This window comes from Haematobia irritans, chromosome 4 (genome assembly GCF_050003625.1).
Source record: "Haematobia irritans isolate KBUSLIRL chromosome 4, ASM5000362v1, whole genome shotgun sequence".
Taxonomy (NCBI): Eukaryota; Metazoa; Arthropoda; class Insecta; order Diptera; family Muscidae; genus Haematobia; species Haematobia irritans.
In genome coordinates this window covers 103,749,206-103,768,813 of record NC_134400.1, presented here as the reverse complement: position 1 = coordinate 103,768,813, position 19,608 = coordinate 103,749,206, and the positions used below count along the sequence as shown (strand labels likewise).

Genomic DNA, 19,608 nt, shown 5'->3' with positions numbered 1-19,608 from the left:
ATAAAAATGCTCGTATTTCTTTTGCTGAAAAAATACAAATTTTGGGACGAAGAGTTCGAAACGGTTATATGTTATAGCGACGAAAAGAAATTCAATTTGGATGGTCCTGATTAGAGGTGTGCGCGTGACACAAAGTTTTCGTGACACGCGTGATTCACGTGATTCGTGAATGAAATTTTGACCAAATCACGTGAATGTGCGTGAATGGGACTGAAAAAAAAATGTGTCGTGCGTGATCGTGCGTGAACATCAAATTCTGTTCGTGAATGTGCGTGAGTAAATTTTTTTCAAAATCACGCTCACGACAAAATTCACGTTCACGAAAAAATTCACATTCACGAAAAATTCACGCTCACGACAAAATTCACGCTCACGAAGAAATTCACGTTCGCGAAGAAATTTACATTCACGAAAACTTCACACTCACGATGACATTCACGTTCACGAAAAAATTCACGTTCACGAAAAATTCACTCTCACGAGAAAATTCACGTTCACGAAAAATGCACTCTCACGAGAAAATTCACGTTCACGAAGAAACTCACATTCACGAAAAATTTACGCTCACGATGAAATTCACGTTCACGAAAAAATTCACATTCACGAATTAATTCAGCCTCACGAGAAATCACGAACCTATTCACGCTCACGACAAATTTTATATCTACGTGAGCAATTCTAAAAAAGGCGTGCGTGATCGTGCGTGAATGACATTTTGAATTTGTGAGCGTGCGTGAAAAATCCCTCACGCGCACACCTCTAGTCCTGATGGCCATCATAAATATTGGCGAGATTCTCGGTACCCTCGTCAATCTTGCTATAAACGCACCCACGGGGGTGGATCTCTTGTGGTATGGACAGCTTTTGGAGCACGAGGAAAATCTAAAATATGTTTTGTCCCCACTAAAATGAACGCAGAGATATATGTCGATTTATTGGAGAACAATTTAATAGATTTTGCAGATGAGTTATATGGTGAAGTTTAGATTTTTCAACATGATAATGCTTCCATCCATGTTGCACGCCTCACAAAAAACTGTTTTAAGTCTCGTGATATACCTTTACTGGACTGGCCAGCGCTAAGTCCCGATCTAAATTCTATAGAAGATCTCTGGGGCATATTATCCGCTAAAGTATTTGCGAAGTCCAAGCAATATACAACACCCACAGAACTGAAGTCTGCAATTACGGCAGAATGGGAAGAAATCGATATGGCAACTCTGAAAGCCTTGGTATGTTTTATGCCTCACCGATTGTCCTTGGGAACCACCTGAACGTTGTTGGCGGCGTACCACTCCATGGAATTTTTACCGTAATGGCAAGATGCCAAATCCGGCCAAAACAGTACGGAACAACCGTGTTTCTTCAGGAAAGGCAGCAGACGTTTATTCAAACACTCTTTCGCGTAAATTTCTTGGTTGACAGTCCCGGAAGCTATGAAAATGCTGCTTTTCAAGCCACAGGTACAGATGGCTTGCCAAACAAGATATTTCTTTGCGAACTTTGACAGTTTTATGTGCTTGAAAATATCTGCTACCTTTCCACTTCCTTTTGCCGTATAAAACTCCTGTCCCGGAAGCTTCTTGTAGTCGGCTTTGACGTAGGTTTCGTCGTCCATTACCACGCAGTCAAACTTCGTCAGCATCGTCGTGTACAGCCTCCGGGATCGCGCTTTGGCCGTAGTATTTTGTTAATCATCGCGATTTGGAGTCACTACATTCTTGTAAGTAGATAGTCCGACTTATTTGCGGCATCTCGGAGAGAGAGGTTAGGGTTTCGCTTGAAACTACCGGCAACTCTCTTTGTCGTCTCAGCGGCTTCCGGTTTTCGATTTCCCCCCGATCCAGACTTCCTGGCTGTCGACAAACGTTCCCCAAACACTTTAATTACATTTGTAACGGTTGATTTGGCAACTTTTAGCGATTTTGCCAGCTTTGCGTGCGATAAGCTCGGATTTTCGCGATGCGTGAGCAAAATTTTGATACGCTGCTCTTATTGCTTGGACGGCATTTTGACAACTGAAGAGTGAATTCCAAAATAAAAATAGGAGCAACATTCTACACACACACACACCTTCAAAATGAGGGGTGTTCAGGTTTTTTAAATGCAAAATTGAAAGAAATACGTCAAGTTTATATTGACCAAATTTTGACCGTATCACCCTTTAGCAATATTTCAATAAGATATTAAAAAATAAATAATGAAAAACAATAACACCAGCAATTTTCATTAGTCCATGACCTCAAGCCAAACGAATAATCCCAAAATTGTAAAATTCCAAAGGTAAACTAAAAAAACAGTTTATGGACTTAGGTACAAGAAAATAACTTTGTAGCAGAGAAATGCGTCTTCTATGCTATTCTTAATTCCTATTCGTATTTTAAGGACATGAAATCTTTCGCCGCACGACAATATTTTTTTCAGTGTATATGAATAACAACTACTGCCAAGTTTTGAGTTTAAGGAAGATTTCGATAAAAATTTGTAAACATTTCAGATCTATTGTAGTCAAGTTCACTTTAGTTAAGAAGAATTTTCTACACCAGTTTTAGGGTTGACTGAGCTCAATGAAAAGTTATGTCAAGTAAAAAATTGCGTATCTCAGAAATTTGTTTTCTTTCCTTTAAGGATAATAAATCCTTTTTTAGTGTAAATAAAATTATTCAATTGTTTCTCCATAAATTCGTCCTAGCTCCGCCAATGGTTAGGACTGTGTGCGGGTGTGTGTTAGAGTACATTTGAATGTGTGTGCACAAAATGTGGTATACCACATGCTCATAGCTGTCACTTGTTACCATCACTAGACTGACATATAGTCACGAATATGTATGTGCTTGTAATATTACTGCCCATTCGTTTGTTAGTATTAGTTAGTATTAGTTTCCCGGGAACAGGACTCCGGGATTCCTGGGATTTTGTCATATTTTCGCTTCCGCATTCCCAGGAATTTGTTATACCCTTTGCCACTACTATACCCTTCACCCTGTACCACACTGGGTGTAATAAGTTTGCGCATTTGTATGTAAATGTTGCGATGACCGTCTGTTTTTCCGTCCATCCGTCTGTCTGTTTGTATATATATGTATTTTTGTGTGCAAAGTATAGCTCGCAGTTTAAGTCCGATCCTCCTCAATTTTGACATAAGGCCTTTCTTCGGATCAAAGACAATCACTATTGATTTTAATTCAGATTTATATATATATATATATATATATATATATATATATATATATATATATATATATATATATATATATATATATATATATATATATATATATATATATATATATATATATATATATATATATATATATATATATATATATATATATATATATATATATATATATATATATATATATATATATATATATATATATATATATATATATGGCTTACTTTGCATAAAAGAAGAACTAAATAAAAATGAAAAAAAAAACAAGTTATTTATATATTTATTTTTATACCCATCACCATAGAATGGGTATAATAAGTTTGCCATTCCGTTTGTAACACATACGTTAAAATGGTCCGATATGGCCATTTGCAATACCGTCCGACCTACATCCATAACAACTACTTATGCCAAGTTTCAAGTCGATAGTTTGTTTCGTTCGGAAGTTAGCGTGATTTCAACAGACTGACGGACGTGGCTAGATCGACTCAGAATTTTACCACGACCCAGTATATATATACTTTATGGGTCTTAGAGCAATATTTCCCAGTGTTACAAACGGAATGAATATACTCCCCATCCTATGTCAAAACTTTTTATTCTTGGTGATTTCAACATCTGCAAAAGCAGTCAGTAGCCTGACTGAAAGACAAATACTAACGAAGGGATTTAAATCACTCCTAGATCAACATTTCAGCACAATAAAACATGGAGCCAATACCGATTGGTCATTCTATAGTACCAACAAGCAAAATGTGAAATGTAATACAACGCAACAAATCATAGTTGCCATGACGGTATTTTGTAGGATTATAAAAATGTTAGTGTTCAAATAAAGAAAAGACGGCGTTAATGATAAAGTTAGAGGAATAATATATAAAGAAGTGTACTATCTTTGCGATGAAAAATTATATTTTTCTGGGCCAAATTAACAATTAAACAAAATGGCTTGATGCCAATTACCCTCTCCTAAATTGGAAGTGACCCCTGCAAAACTATCATTACCCTGTACTCTTGTAGGTAATCCTACTTAAGGAGTAATAACCATTTACTATTGTCATTATAAGTAAGACATTATAACATCACCGCAATGTAGGGTTAGGTTAGATTAGGTATAATGGCAGCCCGATATTTTCAGGCTCACTTAGACTATTCAGTCCATTGTGATACCACAGTGGCGAACTTCTCTCTTATTTTACAATGCATAGTTAGAATGTTAATTCTACTCACTGTGCAAAATTCCACGTAAATCGCTGTAAAACTTTGGCTTATTTAGCCAAATGTGTATATATCGGGCAAAAGATATATATTGGAGTTATGTCTAAACCTGAACCGATTTAAACCAAATTTGGCATTCATAGTAAGAATGTTAATTCTACTCCCTGAGCAAAACTTCATGTAAAGCGAAGTAAAACTTTGGCCTCTGTAGAAAACAATTAGTGCCCGGGCTAAGGCACGTGATGTTAGTATATGGTATCCAACAATCATGCAGGAATTGTTTCATATCAGTCCATAATTATATATAGCCTCCATATAAACCGATCCCCAGATTTGACCTCCGGTGCCTTTTGGAGAAGCAAAATTCATCCGATCTGGTTGAAATTTGGTACGTGGTGGTAGTATATGATATTTAACAACCATGCCAAAAGTGGTCCATATCAGGCCATAATCATATATAGCCCCCATATAAACCGATCCCGAAATTTGGTTTTGGAGCCTCTTGGAGGAGCAAATTTCATCCCAGTCAGTTGAAATTTGGTACATTGTGCTAGTATATGGACGTTAACAACCATGCCTAACTAGGTCCATATCGGTCTATAGTTATATAGCCCTCTGATAAATCGATCCCCAATCACACAAAAATTGGTCCATATCAAATTCATAATTGTATATAGTCCACATAAAAACGACCCCATATTTCTAAATTGTTGTTTTTCCTGTGTGTAGAGAAGACTCGTTCTAACTTGTTGCTAAACCATTTTGCAAATATTGATATAATCATTTTGTTTTGCACTGCAAAGATTTGCCATAATTGGTTTAGCAAAATTTTGCTTTACCATTTATTCTGAGGACTACGAACTAGAGTGATCAAAACCGGTCGGTGAAAACCGGTGCACCGGTTTTTTGTTTTGCACCGATTGTGGGTTTTGTATAAAATCCCATTTTCGGTGGACCGGTAGAACCGGTGTTTATACCCTAACCACATAGTGGTCAGGGTATAATAACTTTGATCGGCCAAAAAATGTGCTTACCAGAAATATTGATTTTAGACCCCATAAAATATATGCCGATCGACTCAGAATCACCTCCTGAGTCGATCTAGCGCTTGGTGTCCGTCCGTCCGTCTGTCCGCCTGTCCATGTATTTGTTGTTCACAGGATTCCGGTCGCAATTATTAACCGATTTTGATGAAATTTGGTACAGGGAGTGTTTTGGGCACAAGGACGAACGCTATTGAATTTGGAAGAAATCAGATCAAATTTAGATATAGCTCCCATATATATGTATCGCCCGATTTCGACCAATGGGGTCACTTTGCGCGTTTTTTCTAACGGATCGTCACCAAATTTACCAGAAGGTAATCTTTTCCATCGCCCTTCAAGTCTGCAAAATTTTATCCAAATCGGTTCAGATTTAGATATAGCTCTCATATATATGTATCGCCCGATTTTCCCAAATTTGGCCACAAAACCTTTATTTATCAACCGATCTTACTCAAAGTTGGCTAAATATAATCTTCAATAGCACTAACTATATGTGCAAAAAATCATCGGAATCGGTTCAGATTTAGATATAGCTCCCATTTATATGTACCGCCCGATTTGTCTAAATTTAGCCACAAAACCTTTATTTATCAACCGATCTTACCCAAATTTGGCTAAATGTAGTCTTCTATAGCACTAACTATATGTGCAAAAAATCGTCGAAATCGGTTCAGATTTAGATATAGCTCCCATATATATGTATAGCCCGATTTTCCCAAATTTGGCCATAGAACCTTAGAACTTATTTATTAACCGATCTTACTAAAAGTTGGCTGGATCCAGTCCTCTATAGTACTAACTATATGTGCAGAATTTCATCGAAATCGGTTCAAATTTAGATATAGCTCCCATATATGTATCGCCCGATTTTGAAAAATTCGCCCTTATAACCTTATGTTTGACCATACAGGCCTCATTTCGTAACTGATCTTACTCAAATCTTGCACAAGGTAACCTTTTGTGGTATTAATCAAACCCGCAAAATATTATGCAAATTGGTTCAGATTTAGATATAGCTTCCATATATATATGCATCGCTCGATTTTCCCAAATTTGGCCATAGTACTCTTATTTATTAAATTTCAAATTTTGATGTACTAGCCGATCGTACTTATACGTACTTGTAGCTCTTACATAAGAATATTGCTCGAATTTTACAAATTTGTATTTATTACCCACACTAATTTAACGATTTTCTCTTTTTTAATAATGGGCTCAATATTAGTGGCATACTAACTCCGTAGGTGCAATATCAACACAGCCAGTGTTGCTAGAAGTAGGGGAAATTCCCTATATGTAGGGTTTTTCTAATATTTAGCGTCTTGTAGGGACGTAGGGCCACAATGTAGGACATTTTCACTCAACACAATTTGTAATAATTTTTACATTTTGGTGGCTCTAGAGGGGGAAATTAGAAGCCGGCAAGGCTTGATCTTTAACAATGTGTGGTAACTTTATTCCTGTAGAAAATTTTGTCAACATTTTATTTCTATAGAACATTTTGTCAAAATTGTATTTCTATAGAAATTTTTTTCAAAATATTATTTCAATCAAAAATTTTCTCAAAATTTTATTTCTGTGGAATTTTTTCTCAAAATTCTATTTCTATAGAATTTATTGTCAAAATTTTATTTCTATAGAAAAATAATCACAAAAATTTGTTTATAGAAACTTTTTCCACAATTTTATTTTTATAGAGATTTAACAAAAAAGATTACTAATTTGGGTAAAATTCTACCAACTGTGGCAACCGTGGTGGTAATACAAATTTATATTCTAAGTTATATACGTTGCATATTCATGTTTTCAGATAATAAAGTACTTAGAACCATTTTTGTTTTGTAATTTTTTTAAATTTAACGAAAAATATAGTAGGGAAAATTGTTTGGGAATGTATGGGAAAGTAGGGAACTTTTTTTGTCCTTGTAGGGTAAACCGAACATTTTCCGTGGCAACATTGACTATGAGCTATAGTCAGATTGACACAAAGCACCCATAGACATGTACCCCTTAATTTTCTTAAATATGCAACTGCCGTTTATCTCGCAGACCTATATGTTACCCCACAAATGCTTATGATTACTAATTCTGCAATGGTGGTTTAGAGTATGATATAGTCGGCCCCACCCGACTTTCTACTTTACTTACTTGTTTTAATATCATAAAAACCGGCTTTCGGTTTTTATTTTCAATGTAAACTGAAATAAGAAAACACCCCGCACTTCCAAGTCGTTTCTGAACACTTCCAACATAGTATTCTTTCAAGATGTCAAATAAAATACGTTGGTTTCGGAGATATTTCAATGAAATAAAAGCAAATCGTGCTTTTTCAATTAGGAGCGTATATTTTGTCAATCTATGATATTTTTTACGTTATTATTATTTGACTTAATTTGGTGTACCTTTCTGTAGAAAATGTGCTCTGTTTTTGAACATTTTGAAAAATGATTCTTCGAAAGCTAAATGCAGTATGTGCAAGAAAATTTTTAGTTGTCAAAAATATTCACAAAAAGCAAATGGAATTAAAAATTTAAAAAAAAAAATCCAACATTTTAAAGTTTATCTAGGGTATTGTTATCGCAGATAAACATCCAAGGAATTGCATTTTTACATTAAAACATTGAAGTATTTTTCCCCCTCATTTATATTAAATTAAGCGTCTTTGCTACTTTTGGGAAGAAAAAAAAAAAAAAACGGTTGGACCGCTTATGCCGGTTATTTAAGTTTTAAAACACCGTCCATCGGTTTTAAAAAAAGGTCCGGTTTTTTATAACCGAGAAAAGCCGACTTTCAAAAAAACCGGTTTTTTGATCACTCTACTACGAACCCTTGCACATGTGAATATATCAGCATGATTGTTTGTGTGTGTAAGCGTTTTATACATGAGTATACCAAACTAAGGACATCTACTATATTATACCGGTTATTTGACATTAGATGTAAAATGCAATTAAATTGCCTGTAAAATCTAACCGGTATCAGAATGAAGTTGACAATTTTGTTGATAGCTTAGTTGGTGCACGCAGAGAAGGAACATGTTTGCCCTGATCATATTTGAAGAGCAAAATAGTATGGTTGGACACATTTTTGCGGGGAGCATTTAACATTTTTATTGCAATCATGTTTTCTCAGTGAACATAGTAAAAATAAAAATAAAATTGTCGTCACCCAAAATGTTATGATTTCAAAAAACAGAGTTTTTTTACCTTTTAAAAAAACATGGTCACCATCTAAAATGGTATAATTTCAACGAAAATAGTTTTTTCTGATTTATAAAACCATGGTCACAGTCTAAAATGTTATGCTCTTGAACACAAAAATATTTTCTTGAGTAATAGAACATGGTCATCATCTAAAATGTTATGATTTTGAAAAAAATGTTTTATTTTTTCCAAATTAATATAACATGGTCACAGCTTAAAATGTTATGAGTTGGCAGAAAAGTGTTTTCCCATATTAAAAATGATTACGATATGGTGAAAAATAGTGTTTTATTAAATAGAAGAATATTGCCATGGACATTAATAATTGCTTGTAAATTGTATTTTAAATTATTGTTTTATTTACATATTGTATTGTCTTATTGTATTTATGTCTTAAGTATTTATGTACATAACATTTTCTTTTGTTATAGTTATGTAGCTCTTAAGTGTTGATTCTAAATCTTTAATACTAATAGAATAAAATATTTCTTCAACATCAATACGAAACGCATGGTAATGACTATCGAATCCATGATTTAGTAATCTCTGAACACACAATGAAAACATATCATCAACTGAGCAAATACAGTGAATTAAGCCAAATAAAGGTATATTATCTTCATATTCTCCAATATGTACTACCATTCCTGGTTTAAAAAACATGTGTTTATATTGTAACTGAGAAACAGTGGTTAATGCAAATTCCGAATAGATTCCAAATTTTTCAAGTTCATTACATTTTACTTCCCTTGTTTTTCCAATTTCTATTTTTTTATCTAAAATGTCGGCATAATTCACAAAAAGGTCAAACAGTTTGATTTGGTATTTGGTGAAAATTGTTTTTAAAATATTAACCTTATTATTAGAGCTATTGCATATATTTTTTAACGTTTTGTGTACCGACTCAAATCTCATTGACGAAATGTGTTTTAATGGACCAACTTTTCTCATAATTGTCGCATAATGGAAAAGGTTATGAAATTTCGGTTTTAAGGTTGTTTGAGTAAGTTTCATATATAAGGAATTATGCTCACACACCAATTGATGAAAATGTTCTGGAATACCTTTTTGAATAGATTCACTTTCACAAGCAATAACAACAATTTGTCTCAAAAGTAAATATAAGTCCCATTCATCACATTCTAAAATCAGATCTCCCAGCATTAAATTAAAACTTTTCAAAAACACTAGAGTCTCTGAAGCAGATAATTTAAGTTTATTTTTTTTATGGAAGTCACTATTTAAAATCGGAGGTTTATTTCTACTGTTAATGGGACCGAATTCAAATGTTAACATTCTATAATTTAATTGCTGCAGAGTAAAAAATTTATGGTACTCAATAAATCTTTTCAAAATAAAAATTAAAACGTAATGGCAAACACCTTCGAGTAAATCATGCATAACATCCACACAATGATTTTGAGTTACATGGAAATTATTTAAATCATTCCAAACAGAATTCTCCTTTATACCCGAGCTTTTAAAATCCTTGTCTTGTAAATCTTGCTCATAATTTTCTGGGTTTCTTAGCATATAAACATTTTCATTTGAAGCTAATTTAATATCATCCCTGTGCTCTTTGCATAAACGACAATAATAATTGCTGGAAAAACTTTCTGAAAACCCGAGAATAGCATTAAGCCCAAGATTGTCCCCTAAAACTATCGCAGGAATAATTTTTACATTTGTTATATTCTCTCCGTTGAACGTAATTGGGGTCTTTATTTCAATTCCATTAGCTTGTAACTTGTTAAGTTCTGTAATAAAATTTTGGAATACGGCAGTATTTCCAAATTTTTTTCTATCTTCTGCAAATAACAACATTGATACAAATATATGAGAAAGCTTCGACTGCAAGTATTCTGGTATCCCAGGAAGTTTTATGTATACTCCAGCGAGTTTCTGCATACCCGCATGGGAACCTAGAGCATTGTCTGGTTCAAATTCATCGAAATATATAAATAGGGGCATTAATAGGGTACCCGGCTCCGAGCATTTTTCTTCCTTTTCTCTCCAAGCAGGGCTTTGCATATAGTTACAAACTATTTCCGAATTATTATAGGCAAGTGTGTTTAAATATGCAATTGATTCTGCTAGGAATTGTGTTTTTTGAAATAAAATCGAAAACATTTCATGAAGTGGCAATATTGCAATGGAATATTCAATATTTTTTAAAACTGTTTGTCCAGCAAACATTATACATTCTTGCAATTCTTTATGTAATGTAATAAATTGAACTTCAACAAAGTATTTACTTTTCTTAAATTCATTAATAAGTTTATATTCCGAATCTATAACACTGTTGTCACATAATGTATTTATAAAAGTTAAAATTTCGGAACAGACGTTAGCATCGACTAACATGCTTTTCAGCACCAACAAATAATTCCTGAAAGCATTCGCTACATTTCTAATGATTTCGAGGGTTTTGTTGCGAGGAATGGAATCATTACAGTAGGATTTGACAATCTGTCTAATTAAATCAAATTTTAAGTTTAAATATGATGGAGACAAATCATTATTAACTAAGGGCTCATCTATATCGTTTGTATGGAAACTATTCGGCGTAAAATCGTTCTCAGTTATCTCATATGACAAATCGACAGATTCATTGATTTCTTTCACATTTTCTGATAATTTGAAATGTTTTTTTAAATGATATTTGTACGAGTCTAACCGATTATATTTTCGGTCACAAGTGTAATATGGGCATGTCAGTGATGATATGTTTCGATGTTTCTTCTTAATGTGACTTATAAAGCTTAAAATATATTGAAAAGTGTCGTTACAAAAAACACATTTAATTTCTTCCATTTTAACTACACAGAAAAAGATGTCACGAATATTGTTTAATTAAACTCTTCATGGAATTGGAAAATTTAACTATTATTGTTTCCAAAATTAATTAATAAGGTTGATATTTGCTATTATATCCCTGATTGAAGCGATTTCTACCAAAATTTAATTCGATAATTTAATTTAATGATTAAAGGCAAATTAATTTTTTTCTGTGTAATCAATACATTCAATTATTTTCCAAATTGGTGTTTGAAACTATATTCTAAATTGTATAGATTCAAAATATCTTAAACTAAAATTACGATACATTCGTAACTGTTTAATATATATTAATACTAATATGCCATTAATACTTAAACATTCTTATGACTTCAGTTCATTAATGAGTGTACTCACGGATGGTAATGTTAAATCCCAAATTGTGTCGACTTCAAAAATAAGTTTTTGGAAAAATGTCCACACGTGGGTACATTCTGTAGGATATTTTATATTCATAGCCATGAAACTCTGGAAACACACTTCAAATGCTTTCAAAGGGTCCTTAAATTTCAATCTTATTCCAGCCAAATCAACGTAGCAGAGGGATATTGCGTTTGTAGTGTCTCCAACGAAGTATATTAACGGTTGGGTTTCCAATTTCCTACGTTTATGGTTATTTCTGGTTTCGTCATCTGCTTGCAATATATTCTGTTAACAAAAAACGAAAATTAGAGCCACTGAATAATTATGTATCAAATAACATTGATTATATAACAGAGATTCATACATATAACATACTTCACTATAGATGATAAACGATTCTTGAACTTCTAATTTGGAGTTATGTCGTGCTGTTGGCAAAAGATAAGGTACAACCATGAGGGCAAGGGCGTATTTTGTTTCTGCAGTGACATAAAAATGGGTGAAAAACTTTTTAATAGATAATTTTTGTCATTAATAATTCATATTAACCTACCTTCGTCTAATGTTTTGTTTATGATAGTTAAAATTTTTTGAATGCTGTGCTCCCTTACTTTTGTTGCTTTGGAAATTATTTTGGGGTAGTAAATCCTCCAATCATTAACTCCCTTTGACTGCGGATATAATCTTTTGAAGTCTATTTCAATCTGTAATTGTAATACGTGAGAACTCTTTGAAATATCATTTTCACCATTTTTAGCTTTCTTTCAAATTTAAAAAAATTGTTTGATAGCAATATAAAGCCGAACTTTGTCTCTTAACATATGGAAAATCTTCTTATCTGTAGAAATGTAATGAATGATCTCTTACCAAATCATAGCTCCTTTCGTTGCAAAGAACTTTGTATTTCTCCATATAATCATATGTGGACATATTCGTGTTTTTCAATTCGTTTTGTCGTACTAAATGTGACTTTTTCCATATTTCCAAAACTTTTGCCCATTGTGAATTTTGTATTTGGAGAATACGAAGATCATCGAAATCAATTCCATCACTTTTAGTAGAGGTAACAGGTTCTTAAAATAAAAAAATTCATTTTTAAAAATTCCAATCAATCAATATATTATACAAATGTATTTATAACAACAATTTTCTAAATATATCCCTGTTCATGGGCGACTATCGATTTGTTAAGAACACAGCAATATCTATGTTATTGATAAATATGTATATCCTTGATTATTGGGTTTATTTTCTTACTATAACTATATTATATCATAAAACTTGATTTTGGAAAAAATCAACTGCTTTTCATTTTCAGGATACTTTTTAAATATATTTTTTCTCTGAAGCTTACAAAAAAGCTAAACGATTCCTGTTTTTCTGAGCAGTTAATATTTACAAAACAAACATTCGTAAGCAAGGTAAAACTCATAAATTTAAACACTTACTTTCTTTGGGAGTCCTTGTGTGAATGCGCCTCTTAATAATGCCGGCAGCACTTAACTTTGTCCTCATATTGTTGTAAGCATCGTATAATTTGCCCTTTGCTAGGTGGCCTTTTTGAAATGGAACGTAATAGCTTTCTTTTATTTCAGAGGGAAATATTTCAACAATGAATTGGGATAATTGTAAAAAATCCTCTCTATGTAATCTGAAACAAAAATTTCTGCTTAACTATATATATAAATGTTTTTAGGAAATCTTACAGCCGGCTGGAATTATTATGCAGGATATAACCTACAATTGTTTTTGCAATTTGAGTCCTTTCCTTATTTTCCAACACTTTCAATTGCATTAAAAGCTGAATATTCCTAATCTTCTTAATTTCCTTTTTTAAGAAAGTAAAGCAAATTAATTATAAATAAAAACCCAATTAGTTAAAATATTTACAAGTAGATAGATTCGTATAGGCTCGACACAACATTCTCAAAATCCACAGTTTTCGAGATTTGAAATCAATTTTTGTAAAGCAAACGACAGTTGAAATCTAGTTAAAGTGGATTTTGGGTTTGTAATGTGAATGCCGTATTGAATGTTCAAATTTGCACTCCATGATTAATTAAGATTCTACTTTCTCTACTCAATTAGAATATATTACTAAATCGAAGTAAATACTAAGTTAAGCGTCAATATAAAAGAATTCAACAATTACTTGAACAGTCGGCAGCAATGGGACATTTTCGACTCCTGCAAAAAATGTGTTGCTTTCTGTAAAATTTGAAAACTCTGCTGCACCTATAGACACAGAACGAATTGCGTCACTATGCGACGAACATAATGGGTGTTGGTTTTGATGACATCCACTTGATGATGAGCATGAACTTAAGTAAATTTCTTCATTGGATACCACATCAAGTTCACAATCGTCTAATACTAAAGGCTCACTAGCAACATCTATTAAAAAATTTGGAGCTTTCATAAGCATAATTACTTAAATCTTCCTCTTGTTTCACATTTGGGGGAAAAATTAATTATGTTATTATGTACTTACCAGATAATTTTAAAACCAAGAAAAAGTCGGGAGATCCGATATATTGTTCCACCGCATGGGAGAATATACCCGGATTTATTCTGAAATCGTTTGAAAAGATGTCAATGGAAACGTCGCTCGGCATATTATATATTTTCTTTGCTGTAAATAAACATAAAAGTTATTAGACATAATTAATTTGTATCACTTGTTTAAGACAATTTCGTAGTTCGAAGGAAAAAATTGGAGCTCAAAATTGCAAAAAAATATCTTAAGCATTTGTTGTAAAACTTACATTATTTAAGAACTTCTGAATTATTTTGTGTGGAGACATGAATTTAGTAAGTCGTTATGATTCATTTGGTTATATTTTCCCCTTTTTAGTTATTTTAACTAACGTACGCAAAAAATTAATAAAGTCAAGGAAACTTTCTCACATCATAATAATTTCATCACTTTTTGTTTGAGTGGACACAAATTCGCTTTATTTAGCTAAACGCGAAATTGGTCAACGTAGAATAGAATATGTAAATACAGCTATTTTTACCGGTTCAATTTTTTGTTTCGTTTTTCACTTATGTTTATTGCATTTGTTACTTACCTTCATTTATAAATATATTATAATTGTCTTCCCCATCGAAGCACAAACAAAGTGCTTCCTTCTTTTCTTCAAATAAGGTTTTAATTATCTTAAAACCTTTCATTTTTAAACGCACAAATTGAAAAACACAAAAAACACCACAACCAAACGTTATAAATCAAACTTGATGTACTACCAATTGAAAATCGTTTTAAGCTTTAAGTGTGCCTTACACCAACCAACAAATTGATTTATACGAATAGCCGAAAATAAAACGAGCTTTCATATTAGGTATGTTCCAACATTTTCAGTTAGTTTTATTGGGTATGCCCATTTTTCGCATCAAAATCATTATTTAAAATGCTAGTTTTTTGTAGTTACAGTTTCTGAGTCAATTTCGTCAAATTTACCATTTTGTTTTTGAGTATATATCGCTAAAAATTTTATGTTTATAGTACCCACCTATAAACACAACATTTGTATGTTCGGTTTTCGAATTGAAAACCTCTTTATTTTCACGATTACTTTTCCTGGAATAATAAGAATTATAAACGAAAAGAGAAATATTCGTGTAATGTCTTGCCGAAATCAAGAGGAACAAGAAACGGCAAATCAATTGAGTTAATCTATCTGCTTTATATTGAACTGTTTAAATGAAGTAACCGCGAAAATGTCAACGCGAAAAGCGAACATAGTATTTACCTTTATAATGAACTGTTTTAGTAAAGTAACCGCGAAAATTTCAACTCGAAAAGCAAACATAGTATTGACCTTATCGGGGGAAATGTTTATTTTGTTTAATTTCAAAGAAACAAAAGCAATTGAGCTGATTCTATTGATTTATCCCTTAAGGTGGGTACAGCCCAGTTTCCGCATGGAAACCCAGATTATTTTCACAGTGACTTTTTGGAAATCAATAGTTTCAAATGACGAAATGTTACGAAATCCATACGTTGAAACTTTTCCATTCATGTTTTGTAAGATTTTATATAAATATAATTATCATGATGTATATATTTGCACATTTAATTTAGAGGTTTGAAACGAAAACCGAACATTCTAATACCTTTTTTTCACAAACAATGATGTCGCAATTATTTCACGCGAACATGGATCATAACTGTTCTAAACCGTGATCCTAGCACAAAATTAGTACAGATTTTTTTTATAAACTTAAAACTCCAAAGATGGACTACAATTATATCTTTTTGGTAAGTTTTGTTAAAAGGTCCATATAAGTTCATTGAAATCAAAACTAATAATAACAATGGTATGTCTTTCAGCATCAATTGCTTTTTTCTTTAACAGAAAGGGGAAATAAGAATATATACTTTTTGCGTACTAAAAGCTTTTCGAAAGTTGACACACTGTTTGCTTGCAAGTTTGTACTGGAAAATTGTGCGAACAGAGCTAACGTCAGTCATTAAAAGATGTAAACAATAATGACAGTCATGAACTTCATTCTAGTTATTATTTGATGTTTTGTTTTGTTTTGAAGTTTTGAGCCATAATATAGCTTGTTTTGTCATTTTTGTGCCCAAATATAAGAATATTGAGAAGTTTACAAAACATAAAATAGAATGTCGTATCCAAATTCATCTCTTCTACCCAAGCATTACAAACAGGAATATTGCCGGACATGTGATCGTGGCAAGAAATTGAGGAAACACCAGCCTTTCAAAATAATATATAAATGGTACCAATCACTATGTGAGCAGAAGTAATATCTATTGTGCGAAATTTGTTTAAATATAAATGATGTCATAAACGATGGTATATAAATAACAAGTAAGGAAAGTCTAAAGTCGGGCGGGGCCGACTATATTATACCCTGCACCACTTTATAGATCTAAATTTTCGATACAATATCACATCTGTCAAATGTGTTGGGTGCTATATATAAAGGTTTGTCCCAAATACATACGTTTAAATATCACTCGATTTGGACAGAATTTGATAGACTTTTACAAAATCTATAGACTCAAAATTTAAGTCGGCTAATGGACTAGGGTGGAACACAATGTTAGTAAAAAAATATGGGAAACATTTAAATCTGAAGCAATCTTAAGGAAACTTCGCAAAAGTTTATTTATGATTTATCGCTCGATATATATGTATTAGAAGTTTAAGAAAATTAGAGTCATTTTTTCAACTATTCGACTAAGCAGTGGCGATTTTACAAGGAAAATGTTGGTATTTTGACCATTTTTGTCGAAATCAGAAAAACATATATATGGGAGCTATATCTAAATCTGAACCGATTTCAACCAAATTTGGCACGCATAGCAACAATGCTAATTCTACTCCCTGTGCAAAATTTCAACTAAAACGTAGCAAAAAATTAGCCTCTGTGGTCATATGAGTGTAAATCGGGCGAAAGCTATATATGGGAGCTATATCTAAATCTGAACCGATTTCAACCAAATTTGGCACGCATAGCTACAATGCTCATTCTACTCCCTGTGCAAAATTTCAATTAAATCGGAGTAAAAGATTGGCCTCTGTGGTCATATGAGTGTAAATCGGGCGAAAGCTATATATGGGAGCTATATCTAAATCTGAACCGATTTCCACCAAATTTGACACGCATAGCTATAATGCTAATTCTTCTCCCTGTGCAAAATTTCAACTAAATCAGAGTTAAAAATTGGCCTCTGTAGTCATATGAGTGTAAATCGGGCGAAAGCTATATATGGGAGCTATATCTAAATCTGAACCGATTTCAACCAAATTTGGCACGCATAGCTACAATGCTAATTCTACTCCCTGTGCAAAATTTCAACTAAATCGGAGCAAAAAATTGGCCTCTGTGGACAAAGGAGTTTAAATCGGGCGAAAGCTATATATGGGAGCTATATCTAAATCTGAACCGAATTGGATGATATTTTGCAAGTTTTTCGAGACTCATAAAATATTGGGATGTACGGAATTTGAGGAAGATCGGTTGATATACACGCCAATTATGACCAGATCGGTGAAAAATATATATGGCAGCTATATCTAAATCTGAACCGATTTTTTCCAAAATCAATAGGGATCGTCTTTGAGCCGAAACAGGACCCCATACCAAATTTTAGGACAATCGGACTAAAACTGCGAGCTGTACTTTGCACACAAAAATACATCAACAGACAGACAGACGGACAGACAGACAGACAGACAGACAGACAGACAGACAGACAGACAGACGGACATCGCTAAATCGACTCAGAATTTAATTCTAAGACGATCGGTATACTAAACGATGGGTCTCAGACTTTTCCTTCTTGGCGTTACATACAAATGCACAAACTTATTATACCCTGTACCACAGTAGTGGTGAAGGGTATAAATATGGGAAACATTTAAATCTGAAGCAATCTTAAGGAAACTTCGCAAAAGTTTATTTATGATTTATCGCTCGATATATATGTATTAGAAGTTTAAGAAAATTAGAGTCATTTTTTCAACTATTCGACTAAGCAGTGGCGATTTTACAAGGAAAATGTTGGTATTTTGACCATTTTTGTCGAAATCAGAAAAACATATATATGGGAGCTATATCTAAATCTGAACCGATTTCAACCAAATTTGGCACGCATAGCAACAATGCTAATTCTACTCCCTGTGCAAAATTTCAACTAAAACGTAGCAAAAAATTAGCCTCTGTGGTCATATGAGTGTAAATCGGGCGAAAGCTATATATGGGAGCTATATCTAAATCTGAACCGATTTCAACCAAATTTGGCACGCATAGCTACAATGCTCATTCTACTCCCTGTGCAAAATTTCAATTAAATCGGAGTAAAAGATTGGCCTCTGTGGTCATATGAGTGTAAATCGGGCGAAAGCTATATATGGGAGCTATATCTAAATCTGAACCGATTTCCACCAAATTTGACACGCATAGCTATAATGCTAATTCTTCTCCCTGTGCAAAATTTCAACTAAATCAGAGTTAAAAATTGGCCTCTGTAGTCATATGAGTGTAAATCGGGCGAAAGCTATATATGGGAGCTATATCTAAATCTGAACCGATTTCAACCAAATTTGGCACGCATAGCTACAATGCTAATTCTACTCCCTGTGCAAAATTTCAACTAAATCGGAGCAAAAAATTGGCCTCTGTGGACAAAGGAGTTTAAATCGGGCGAAAGCTATATATGGGAGCTATATCTAAATCTGAACCGAATTGGATGATATTTTGCAAGTTTTTCGAGACTCATAAAATATTGGGATGTACGGAATTTGAGGAAGATCGGTTGATATACACGCCAATTATGACCAGATCGGTGAAAAATATATATGGCAGCTATATCTAAATCTGAACCGATTTTTTCCAAAATCAATAGGGATCGTCTTTGAGCCGAAACAGGACCCCATACCAAATTTTAGGACAATCGGACTAAAACTGCGAGCTGTACTTTGCACACAAAAATACATCAACAGACAGACAGACAGACGGACAGACAGACAGACAGACAGACAGACAGACAGACAGACAGACAGACAGACAGACAGACGGACATCGCTAAATCGACTCAGAATTTAATTCTAAGACGATCGGTATACTAAACGATGGGTCTCAGACTTTTCCTTCTTGGCGTTACATACAAATGCACAAACTTATTATACCCTGTACCACAGTAGTGGTGAAGGGTATAAAAATGTTAAGAGACAACGACGGGCATTTAATCAAATTCAAATTGTGGAGAACCTTACAATCGATTGGG

At 33.2% G+C, this 19,608-nt stretch overlaps 2 protein-coding genes across 9 annotated transcripts in view; both read right to left on the bottom strand.

The window, feature by feature from the left end:
- The window catches only part of LOC142236755 (uncharacterized), an 825,257-nt gene that overhangs the window by 412,016 nt on the left and 393,633 nt on the right, over window positions 1-19,608 (bottom strand). The window lies entirely within an intron of this gene.
- On the bottom strand, window positions 11,681-15,107 carry LOC142236260 (uncharacterized). Of its 3 annotated transcripts, none has more exons than XM_075307531.1 (9): window positions 14,918-15,107; window positions 14,338-14,478; window positions 13,999-14,258; window positions 13,553-13,674; window positions 13,295-13,497; window positions 12,714-12,919; window positions 12,400-12,550; window positions 12,222-12,325; window positions 11,681-12,131 (listed from the first exon to the last, which is right to left on the bottom strand). In XM_075307531.1, the coding sequence occupies exons 1-9, from the start codon at window positions 15,018-15,020 to the stop codon at window positions 11,808-11,810; spliced, it is 1,614 nt and encodes a 537-aa protein (XP_075163646.1). In that variant the 5' UTR covers window positions 15,021-15,107; the 3' UTR covers window positions 11,681-11,807. The 3 variants fall into 3 exon arrangements, with proteins under 3 accessions (XP_075163646.1, XP_075163647.1, XP_075163648.1); XM_075307532.1 differs by having other exon boundaries at window positions 13,999-14,240; XM_075307533.1 differs by lacking the exon at window positions 14,918-15,107 and adding an exon at window positions 14,612-14,771.